The sequence below is a fragment of the Polistes fuscatus genome, unplaced genomic scaffold, assembly GCF_010416935.1.
Source record: "Polistes fuscatus isolate 324 unplaced genomic scaffold, CU_Pfus_HIC Scaffold1, whole genome shotgun sequence".
NCBI lineage: Eukaryota > Metazoa > Arthropoda > Insecta > Hymenoptera > Vespidae > Polistes > Polistes fuscatus.
In genome coordinates this window covers 17,333,717-17,346,614 of record NW_025112997.1, presented here as the reverse complement: position 1 = coordinate 17,346,614, position 12,898 = coordinate 17,333,717, and the positions used below count along the sequence as shown (strand labels likewise).

The following is a 12,898-nucleotide window of genomic DNA, read 5'->3' as shown; positions in this document are numbered from 1 at the left end:
TCGAAATACATAACGGTGGTACCTCTCTATATTCGTCGTCGCGAGAGAAAAAGGAAGGCTTTCCGCACTTTTTCCTCGTTCATTGCGGAAGCGAAGGAGAGAGTGGAAGAAAAACTAGGGGGAGGTTTGTGCTCGACGCGCGTTCGTTTGATATACAGCTAATTGGAGATTGGAATCTCCGAATGTGCGACTTTTTTCGGTCGTAGTAGCGCTTACAAAGTTCGCAGATAAAGCGCGTACGATACGAGCGCATCGCGTCCTCCCTCGCATTCGCTAACGTATGTGAGATTGGACACCTGTATTCGCATAAAACACATTCGTTTCGGGGAAAACCTTCTATATCCGTGTACGAATGCGAAGCGAACAGACAAAACTAAAAGGCTCGATCCGCATCCGAACAAACTATAGCGAAACTCTCACGAATATACTACCCTTCATAAATTATACAATCTTTCTCTAGTAACCTTATTCCTTTTGCAGTAATGCTTTTACATTCATTGATTGATAATAATTGTGCCGATTGTTCGATTAATCATTTTTCGGATGTTAGTTCAACGAAATGAATATTTCTTTAGATATTTTATGCTTACAGTCGAATAGATTTTTCGTGTTTTTAGCCATTACGGTGTTTGGAGTTTTGTTAAATCACGTCCGTGCATAATCGCATGGCAATGGGTTTTACGAGAAACTTTGTATGTTTGTCGTTTGAATTACGGAAGCGAATCTTCAAAACAAGTTTTCTACTGTAAAGGGAATTATTAACGGAGAAAGCGCGTGCTCTCTAGAAACCGGTTAATAAATGATATTTTTAGATTATTTAGCAGCTGGTAATAAAAAAAAACTTAAATACGACTTATCGCTGAGAAACTTACATGCACTTATGTTCTATAAATTCCTTTGCATTCTTAATTCATACTTATTGCCAGAATGTTATTGCGTTTGTTGTATTATTTTTAAATATATCTCAAATTCTTTCACTCTCTACGCGTTTCACCTAAACCAAAAACTAAATGTCCTAAAGGTGCGTTTGGTAAAAAAAATTGTTTGATCGGTTTCTTGGCACCGGATATTACTCGTAGATAACCAAAATATAACACGAAAGTATACATCATCGTAGGTGGGTTTCCTTTCGCGCGGAAAGAGCTTTCCTCGCGAGCCAACCGTTTCACGGCTCGACATTTGGTTTATTCGGTCAGAATATGAAATATATATTCACAATTAAATAATTGATATAATTCCGGGATATCGAATAATTTATACCGGTTAGCTGAATCTATCGGTCGTTCTATAGCGTACACTTTCAGCTTTTTCTCATGCTTGAATCTAGGTATTACGAAGAAAAATTATAACAATGAAACTTCCCAAGATCTAATATTATCCTGTTCTTAGAAGCAATTTATCTTAAATGGGCTTGCATCGTGTCGATCATATAATTGTAGAGTATATTGCGTGAACATTGATGACAACATAAGAAGAAGTCAAGCCCATCGCTTTTCGGTATTAATTACTGCTTCCCGACGTTATTATTATTATCCCTCTTCCAACGATGCGATCTGATAGATACGATGCATCGTCCGTATGACATAGCGTATGTACAAGAAGTAATTTAGAAAGGCAAAGTATGAATTGCCGAAATTTTGATAGGTCGGACTCAAGCGAAACTTTAAATCCTTTCATAATTCCTTATTATTGACTGCATAATTAAAAGGAGAAAACTCTTGAACGGTTGGGAAAATATGCTTGCGAACTCTTTAATTATATCGTGTCCAAGCAATAAGCGAATTCAGTGTACCAACGTAAAGTGGGGGCGTATACGTATAGCAACAAGAGTAGTACATAAGCCATTTATCCGATTATAACCGTGGTCTAACTCTCGAGCGATTCTCAGAGCCACTACTAATGCTAGTGCACTTGCAAACTAGTGCGTTAGAGAGACGCATCTTTGGGATGCACATTCGTCGTCGGCGCTAAATTACGTATGCTACCCTGACGCATTCCTTCCGCAGAGAAGAGAAATATTGTAGTTTAAATATCGTATCGAGACGAGCTTCGCATTATCTTTTGACTTCATCATGAAAAAGGATAAAAAAGTTCGTACACATTTAATATCTGCTCAAATGAAGATAGATACGTAGGTTAAGAATTGGATCTGGTTACCAAGCAAACTGGTAATAAGTTCGAACCTCTCTGCAATTCGTCGAGTCAACGAAGCGTTCCGTAAAACGTAATCGGGTTATTATATTTTTCATATTTTATTATACCAGCGTACAGGAATATATTTGGTTCGTAGAGTAAAGCTCTCACTGTAGCATCCACGTGAAAGCTCTAGATATGCTTTCCGTTCATTCAACGCGATGGACGTCGATCGCTTCGTTTCCAATACTCGCCGTTACAAACGCTCACGGATTACTACTAAATGGAATCCTCCAAACGAACTGCTGCATTCGTATTTTATCAATTTGTAATATTTTCAATAATCGGCCCTTAGAAAAAAATCAATTATTCATATTGTAATTGGGTGCAACGACTAGAAACGCGAGTATATATATTCGCAATTACAAATTAAATATTACATATATTATAATATTATAAAACGAATCAATTCGGAAGAACTTTCTACCACAAGTCTACACTCTATAGGATATATTTTTGTCGACGTTAACAACAAATTTAAAAACTAGTTAACGATCTTTTTTCACAGTTTGTAAAGTTTTCCTTCGTAGTCGAACCAAAGTCCTAACTGAAAGTCCTTGTGAATAGTAGTGATCCGTAAAATCCGCGAACTACGAAAGTTTTGACCGACACCGGTTTTGCAACTGGACCTAAACTCTATCAAACCTTCTATATTCTTTTCAAATCTTAAACAATTCGCAAGTTATTCGACATACAACATGGACAAAAAATTAGAATAGAACAATTGTTTAAAAGTCTAAATATTCGGTATAATTCTAGTATAAGATTTTAACTAACAATAAGTAGCAACAAATAATTATAGAAAAAGAAGCGTAAACATCCCGTGTACATTGAAAATTAATCTTAACGAATCAGTTTCGATTAAGAATTGATACTGCAATTCGATGATATTGCAATTAGATTTGTAAAATTGACATACCTTAGCATGTGTCTTAGAAATATATTTGTTCTTTATTTGAAAAGGTGATGCTTACTATACGCGAGCCTTTTTTCTTTTATTTGTTTCTTTGGCCAAATTTTCCGACAAATTTTTTCGCAAATTTTTTCCCGTCAGCCTGGCCGAGGCTATCAAACGAGAACGTTTTTTCTCACCCGTGTGCAAGCGCGAGTAATCGATAAAAAGAAGAAAATTTATGATCTCCTTCTTTTCTTTGAATAGGAAAAGGACCGAAGGGGACAAAAACGTCAAAGGTACTTTCCGAAAACTTAACATTTTTATCGACCCACGCTTCTCGACAATATTTAAGAAGTAAACGAGATAGAGAGATAAACGTATAAAGGAAGGGAGCGACTACTGTTGTAATCATTATTTTGCATTTATGTCATTTCGTTGAATTTCTTAATAATTTTCCTTTTTTTCCTATCAATAAAAAATATTTACTTATAAATAAAAAATTACGAAATTTTATATTTAAATACAATTTGCATATATATTTAATAAACTAAAGTATATCGTTATTATACATTATCTGTACTACCTATAGATTAATGCATTGCGCAATGGTAATTTATAGAAATTAATTTAATTAGCTCTAACAATAAGATCAAATTATTTTATTCGATTAACTAAATGAATCTGATATAGCATACATTTCAAAAAGTAATTTTATCGTAACTAAAAGCATTTACTTAAATAAATTACTGAATACTAATTGCATACGAGTATTGGATATACGCGTAAATATCGTTGCGAATTGAGGAAACTAAAATAAAACCGCGTTAACATCGGTAAACATTAACAAATAAATACCAATGTTTCATTAAAACGTAAGCATTTTAAATTTTGTCGAATTCTTTCTGGAACAAAACAAAGAAACTTATTTAACATAAACAAAAAGTTCGATAAAAAAAAAATGATTGATTAGAGAGAGCATCGTTAAAAAAGAGGATATAAAACATTGCATTAGGTAAAAAAATGTATAATATAAATGTATAATACCTGTAGTAGGAACACATCTAGATCCGTCTTGTCGGAAGCAGAGAAGAATGACAACTGAGAAGGGAAGGGCTAGGTAAAGATTAAACTCATCGAAACAACGGTTTCTCGGTCGTTTAATGTTTTGTTTGTTGTTTTGTTTATACATACGTTAACCCTCGGGCGGTGAAAGCATTCGATTATTGTCGTTTTTATTCTTTTCAAAATCTCTTTGTCGAACTTGTAATACACATTGATGTTCGTAACTTTTTTCATATTTATTGTTAGTCTTATTCGATCGACACGTACGCGTGCGTGTTTGTTCCTATGCAAATGAATGCATATGACGATACACATGTATGTGCATACGTATATGTGCAGCGTTAAATAATTCAATCAGATAAGCGTGGAAACTCTAGGTTTTACAATTCAAAAATATGAGATTGATATTTAATCCGTCTTAAAAATCTCCTTTTCTTTCTACAACAATTTGTTCTTATCTTCCTTGTACTTTAGAAAGCAATGCTATATAAGATTTAATCTACGGATCAAATCTCAATTTCATGCGTTAACTACTCGCTTCTCGCAAATTTATATATTACCTAATTAAAGTACGTAATTCTGCCTTCTTTCGTATTTAAACAGGTCAGTACAGTTATTTGAGGATTTAATTAGTCATTCGACGAATTAACAGATTTCACAAAGTAACGTTAACATATATGTCAGGAACTCAACGGTTTAGCCACGTTGAAAAAACTAAAGTCAAGCAACGACGTTGGCTCCAGAAAGGCGATAAAAAGAAGATCTCTTTGGAAAAGTGGTCTATGCATGAGAAGATTTGGTAGAAAAGTTACTCAAAATCTGTAAAAGGGAGAGTAATAAGTACACAATCAAATATAATACTAGGGGAAAGAAGTCATTTAGTCATTTCGGCGAAAAGAGGTAAAGGACTCGTGCGTCTAAAAAAAAAAAAGGAAGATAAATAGCGAGGGCGCTATTAATGAGGAAGGAAATTTATATGAGAAAAAGTTAGTGCTGCCAGTAGGCAAGTTAAAACGGAAAAGAAAATATTTGTGTCAAAGAAAAGCGTACGCTCTCTCTCTTCGGGTGTGCTTACGTTACAATAAGTACCGCCAGTGCACGCTTCGTATGAAAAGCTCGACGGGTAAGAAAACTAGGTCGAAGGAGAAGTGGGTGTGAGAAGAGAAGGAATGAAGACCAGAGGGCTCCAAAGTCTGAGATGATGGATGAGAGAACATACGAGGTGCGAGGAGATTCCTAGGTGAAAAATAATGCGATTCTCGCGTGTAGGACGGAGAGATGAGTGGAGAGACGCGAATGCTTACCCTAGACTTCATGCGGACAGAGATGAAAAACGAAAGACGGAGGGCAAGAGGAATGGGAAGGGGAGGGCTGGGGGAACGAGATAAAAAACATAAAAAAGATGGAAAGTGTTCCCGGCATTTCTATAATACTTCGTTCCTGGAAATGACGATTTGTCAGAGACACGTGTCTTTTCTGAAAGATAACACGAGACACGCGAACAGTTACTTCTCGAGAGCGGTAAGAGGAGTAATAAAAGATTGAACACGTTGTCGTTTCTTTGACAAGCGTACGATCTTTTTGAGAGCTTACGAATCGTACGTTCAAATCCTCGAATTAACGAATTACGGATCAATATGAATATTCCAAACATAAAATATTCGTTGAAATAAGAAATATTATTTCAACGAATAAGAAGTTAGCCCAATTTATGAGCGACTCGCATAAATTGTCGTTAATCATTCGAATTTCAGTGAAATTCTTTTAAACGAAGATTGAAAAGTTAACTATGAAAAGAGAGGTAGAATGAGAGATTAATGAAAAGGAAAGGGAATAGCAAATAATGGCCGACGGGAAAACGGATGAGTAGTGGCGGCGCGTCCAGGAAACAAGTAGCCACTGATTACGACGATGACAAATGGCAACGTGGGAATTACAAAATGAAGGTTTAATAAGGTATGAACCGGATCAGGCATAGTAGCCACTGGCCACCGCGCGTTCCCAGCAGTAATTAACAAATCCAATTTTAATCGACAGCTCAATCCGTGCCGTTACGCGGAGTACTCAGGATCATCTCTTGGTAACGCGCAATCGTTATGCCACCTAGCAAGAGACAGACGACCATTCCTTGTCATTATTATATTTTTCACTATCAAAAATGCCATTTTCCTATTGCTTTCGAAAATGTTCGAACCATCGATGGCCACACCCCCTGGTTACAATGAAAAATTCCTAATAACGCTTCGATTCGCTCGGATAAAGGCGGGAAGTTTGCATTTCCACCAAATTCGCTTAATTCTAAAACCGAAAGCGAGTAACGATGTTAGTAGTGTTGTTCTATATACGTACGTATGTACGTACACAGCTGTACAATAGGCGTAAAAAGGTATCTGTATACCGGGTGTCCTTAGTAACTAGACCGGAAGCTTGCTTTTTTGCAGATAAAAAAAAATTGTAAAAGAAAATCTTGCATCGTTTAACAAGCTTTCCTCCGTCGCCAAGTACTTGTTTGAAAATTTGGCAAGATTATCAAACAAAATAAAAAGTCATGAAAAAACACGAAAATTCATTTAAACTTTAAGTATACGTATAGCACTATCACTCTTATTGTTAGTAAAGGATATATATTAATTTCGTTAACGTAGAGATCCGTTTGAATTGGCACCCTTTACAACTGTACCGATGCACTCCTGCTAAAAGGAACAAATATATAATCCGATCTCATTACTAGGGACACCCTGTATACGTGAAAACAGACGAAAGTGGATGTTTTTTTTGTCCTCTGTGAAACGTACTACACACTAACTGGAAAGAAACAATCGATACTCGACGGAGCATGTATTAACATGCGATCACGCGTGAAACCGCGCTTCGTGGAACGCATAGTGTTACGACGAGAAGTAACGTAGGAAGAGAGTAATACGCGGTAACGCGCGTACAGTTATCCTGCATGCTCTTTCTCCATTACGAAATTTTTTCAACGGAAAAATTGTAAATACCATTAGAATTAATTGTTTGCGCATACCGAATCTCCCACGGCACGTCTTTGATCTCGGCACCTAACGCATATAAGCTTATTCAAAATTCATCCAAATATTTTGTTTTATTGTTCACAGAGTGCGTCGTCTCCGGGTGCCAGCAACGATGGCCTCACGAAACAACAGCTCGAGCTTATTCAGCAAATCATGCAACAGACGCAGCAGCAACAACAGCAGCAACAACAACAACAACAACAACAACAACAGACGTCCGCGCAGCAGCAACAGCAACAGCAACAACAGAGAAACGGCTCGGCAAGTGCACCAAGCACCACGCAAATCCAAAAAAGTCAAAAGCCGTCGGTCAAATCAAACGCATCGCTGAGCAATCTCTCGAGTAATTCCGGAAGTTCGAGCACGCCTAATAACGCGCGATCTAGCCCGAAGCCGAAAGCTTGGAACCATTCGCAGGTGAGTTTGCTTATTATTTCTTATAAGTAGAAAGTAGTCAATGAAAAGGAAAATAAAATTCGTCAAAAATAACAAAAGTCATTAATAATTTTATGATTCCTGTCATTTAACGCGCAGGCTTTCAATGAGGAATTTAAATCGCATAGAGCAGCAACGATAAAGGCTCTTCGACGCGTGATTCATCTAACGAAATGGCGCTATATATATATTGTATTGTACATTCTTCAACAAAGATTGAACACAGGACAAATTGTCGGGCTACGCCCTGCTCGAATCTTCCTCTATTACTTCTCTATTCATCTGTCAATCCTATTGTTATTAATCGACACATTTACCACTATCTCTATTTCAATTTCTCTCTTTGATTTACGAAAATTACACTTGACAAATTTTTTCTCTTATTTTGATTTCATGATATTATAAACATGAACATTGACTACTTTCATCGAACGATCCACCACAAATCCTATTAACGAAGTATTCGTGAATAGAGATTAAAGTGTGCCGTCAGATTGGCTGACGACTACTCTGCTTTCCTCTTCTATCTCGGCTCCCTGATCCTTCTGTTTCCTTATTTCTCTTTCTATCTTTATTTTTTCATTCCTCGAGCTATTAAATAAAATCGTACGATTCGCTAATTGATATTTACTTTTCTTTTTCCTTTCACTTCAGTATCTCGCGACGTTTACCGCCGCTCTTTCCAGATATTTTTACTCGACGAATGAAAAAATTCTTGAAATACATTTGAAACCTTTATATTTGATTTTAGTAGGAACAGAGAGAGAGAAAGATAGAACATCTTGCTCGATTTTTATGCAACTGCAGTTGTTGGCGAGTCGATGGAAAAGATGCTTTATTTGAGAAAACCGGTACGAGTACAATTCGGTGAGCAGATCTGGCCACGAAAGTATAAGTGGGGAAGGCCAGATCAGCTCGTCTTCGATGAGAGGATCAGCGATTCGTACTTACCGAAGATACGTAGGAAGAGTAATGAATGCCTACCCGACCTCGACTCGAGCTGCAGTTCCAGCACTGCAGTTCCAGCACTGCAGATCTGTACCGATTTGAGTAGGGTAAAGATTTAGTAAATCAATCGAAGATGGCGAAAGCCGTTGAGAAGAACCATGAGCAAACGTATATTTTGAGAACGCGCGTGTACTACTCTTCCGTGAAAATTTTCTTAACGGTCGCGTTTAGGAAAATCGGCAATACTCCTTTTCATTTTTTGATTATTTCATATCAACAAAGCTGTTCTTTTATCGATCGATTGGCCAATTATCCAAATATTGACACGACGAAGACGGTCGCATAATGCTTACGTAATACTGACTTGTTGACACAAGAAATTTATCAAACGCGTCAGTCAACTCTCCAACGGTTTGACGAATGTATCGATCCAATAATTGTTACTGAGTATGCCATGTTCTAGCGATAAACTGTTTGCTCTCCATACAGACCTCCTACTGACGATGGGCGCTGTCTTGTGGATTTCATTAATTAAAGCATCAATTGGTCGTTATTACGATGGGAAAGCGAAATCAATGAGGAACCGGTGTTTTATAAATTCTACACAGTTGTAGGAATCCATCACCGTGCAAGCAGTAAGATTCAATATTCGACCGTTACCAGTTTGTTTTAGATGGAAAAATAAATTGTAGAAAAAATGTATGTATATATGGGTAGGTTGAAAAGTTTCGAGCTTTATGGTTTTCCACACCGTGCTAGACTCAAGACTTTTCAACCAACCGGTGCGTGGTGGACTCGGAAATTTTCAGCGCACCCACGTATTTCGTTTTGTTTTTTTTATTAGCTTACATTTTTCTATTTCTCTTTCTTCCAATTTCCAACTTCCAACTGCCTCACTCTCTCTCTCTCTCTCTTTCTCTCTCTATCCGTTCTCGGCGGATGTTCTCCGCACCTAACTTCATTACGTTAATGGCATAATAACCATTGCGGCCGGCAGAAGAGCTTACGCGTCGAAACGTCGATGTCTCTAAACGGAGTAAAAAGCTCCGGCAGGCTAAAATCGATCGAATTCCTATTAATATGCATGAGATCTTGATCGATAGGAGAACGCGTTGAGGATAGAGTAAAGTGATAAGAGTAATGAAGGAAAGAAGAAAGATAAAGGAAAAGGAAGAAAAGGAACGAAAGAGTGTCGCGTCTACTCGCCAAAATGCTTTTCAAGCAAACCTACGTGAAAATAAAATGAAACCTACGTCTTAATTATTTAGAAAACCAAGGACGAGTAGGCCTTTCGAATGATCGGTAATCGAACTTAAAAAACATCCGTGGTAAATCGATTAGTTTGAATAATCTTAGCAGAATGTGTAATGTCGCAGAAAATAGCGCGCGTATTTCGCTAAAATTATACGATTTCTGAAACTCATACATTTACATACACATATGGAGAAACGAATAATTGTAGCATCATCATTACGGGCACAAGAAAAAGAGAGAGAACGTCGATGCATGCTCGTTTTATACACCCGTGCTATTACGATAGCAACAAATCAAAATTACGAGAAGTCGTGAGATTCTCGTTTGAAAATATCGTCGAATATCGCGCACAAGCACATACTTACGAAGTAAGAGAAACGTTTGTACGTCGCGCGGCTCGTTTGTACCATCCTAAGTTTACGTCGTAGGGGAAGCCTCAGCAGAACCGCTTATGAATCCTTTTATGCGACACGATAGATATGTCGCAAAATTGCTAACGTTTGCATCTGTTACTTTTCTCATTATTTAGCACGCGCAGAGCCATTTACCACTCGGTAAACACGAGCTTGCCCGTCTTTGCCTCTCAGTTATTTTTCTCTATTTTGCATATTTACAGATTGTACTTGAGCTGTCGTTCTTAATTAATAAATAAAAATTAATTAAAAAAAACATTGTGTAATTTTGTCTATAATCGTTGTTCTCAACGAATTTATAAATATTATATCGTTCGTGATATTCCAAAAAATGAAAAAGAAAGAAAACGGCATCGGACTTGGAGGCAATATCATTGGAATAATAATAATAATCATCTACATCTCCCTCGAAATCTCTCGCGGATAGTTACAAACTGCCGGTTAGATCCTACCGGAGTGTTCTTAACTGTAACGAGCTTACCGCTAACAGTCGTTGCACAGTTATGGTATACGTTCCAATTTAATTAACACATTAGATACAATACTCCCAAGTGAAAGCGCCAAACTACGCTAATGCATTTTCCATAGTCGGAAAAATATTCCCAGGAGCTTTTGCATCTTCTTCCATCATCGAATATAAATTGAAAAGGCATTTTCGCAGCTGACAACGAGTAGACAAATTTCGGACAAATAAACGAAGGAAAAAAGGAAACGCACGATATATGTAAATTTAGCGGAAATCGGAAGCAATATTCCGCCAAAGAATTCAACAACGATGTTTTCCTCAAATTATTCCACGATAGAAAGAAAGAAAGAAAGAAAGAACGAGAGAGAAAAAGTTTAACGTAAAAGAAAAAAAGATAAGGGGAATGAAATAGAGGAGAGATGGACAGGTCCTGAAAATCCTCAGGGGTACGATCGTAGATTTCCCGTATCTTCAACGTATCTTCCCACAGTAAGAACCGGACAGACCGGTGTCACGTCCGCCCTGTTAAACAGAAGAATTCCTTTCTCTTTCTCTCCCCTTTCTCCAAGACCCCCAGTGAATCGTAAGAGAAGACCCCCAGCGAGTCCACCGGCTCTACCGACGACGAATCTAACGCGCGCTCGTGCGTTCAAATGCCCCCCCCCACCCCTCGTATTCGATATTTTTTCTTTTCCTCTTTTTCTCTCTCTCTCTCTCTTTCTTTCATAAAGTTCGCTCGACCAATGACAGACGATACCTCTCTCGATTCTTCCATAAACTTCCTTTTTCCTCGGCCAATGGTCGACACACAGATATTCTTTTTGTCTCTCCTTCCTCGATGGTCTTGCCTGTTGTGCCACGGATGGGCACGCGCGTCCTTTCACGCTCTTTCGAACTCGATGTCCGCAGCTGCTGCCCGCGTTATTTTCTTTTTCCTTTTTTCTTCAAACTAGCTCTCTCTCTCTCTCTCTCTTTTTCGCATAGAACCGCGAACGTGATCAGAGTACGTTGAGGAAAGGAGACCTTTTAAAGCTCACCGCAAGAGCACGTGTATCCGACACTTCCTAGCTCCACCCTCCGTCGAACGAACCTATCGCGTCAGCATTAACGTGGCGATGGAGATTTAAATTTCAAGTCGAATGGAAAATGCAAATCCACGAGTTACTGGTTCGCGCTTGAACTCTTTTTTATTTCCGTTTCTCTTCCGTCATCCTTTTCGTTACTTTCTGGGTCATGGACAACCGTCGGAAGACGACTCGTTCTTCGATCTTCCCTTCTTTTGTAACTAATATTTCCGGAAAAGTTGATCTTTCGGGGTAATTTGGGGAAACCTAAGTGGCGAATAAGGAATCGGCGAGCACTCCTTCCTATGGCTTCGAATGAATTAATATTAACGAACAAATTCCGTATAGTAAACGAACGGTCTTTCGGTGTAACGCTTTCGCTTTGCCGAGCGAGCTATGCCGAGATGGTATAGGCGGGAAAATCGTTAACGGAAAATGTAATTGGAAAATACTCGACGCGCCTCCGCCGCTCGATACGATCGATCGATCGATCGATCTTTGTTTGCGATACATGCCAAGCGGAGGCAAGTTATTGCAAGAATTTTGATACTACCGACGCTACGATCTTGCGTTTATCGTATAAATCTTTTTTGCTCGTCTCTTTTTTCTTTCTTTCGACATCTTCTTCTTACTCGAGGATCGATTCTTTAGACAATATGCCCGCCCCAGTCAGTTGTCCTTTCATTCTGTTCTTTTTTCTTCCAAAAATATGTTCCTTCGATTCGACCGAAAAAGGTGAACAGAATCGACGATATAATCATCTTTCTTTAGTTCTCCCTTAGCCAGTTTAAAACGTTGTCCTTTTAATTTTAATTCAAATCTATAGGTAACCGATGGAAGTTGATAAGCGATAAGTTGATAAGTTGATCAACGCTTATCCAACGATTCTAAATTCTAATTAATAAATAAATCTATGTTTACCTATAATTAATGCTTGTGTAGTTTTTTTCACGTAGAATGACCTTCTTTCTTGTTGTCCTTTGAGAATCGGCTTCAAATATCTCTCTTCACGTTTTCAACTTTACTGTAAATGCAATTTCAAGCTTTACCGTAATGCAATACGTCAATAATTGAAGAAAATGATAATAGAGGAATCGAAGCCACGAAAGCGACGAAGCGAAACACATGTATGCGCG

The 12,898-nt window shown here is 38.0% G+C and overlaps 1 protein-coding gene across 1 annotated transcript in view; it reads left to right on the top strand.

The window, feature by feature from the left end:
* Positions 1–12,898, top strand: part of LOC122515794 — a 164,562-nt gene that overhangs the window by 125,945 nt on the left and 25,719 nt on the right. The window contains exon 9 of the mRNA XM_043633252.1: positions 7,267–7,599. Within this exon, the coding sequence (XP_043489187.1) occupies positions 7,267–7,599 (333 nt within the window). The remainder of the gene's footprint in view (positions 1–7,266; positions 7,600–12,898) is intronic.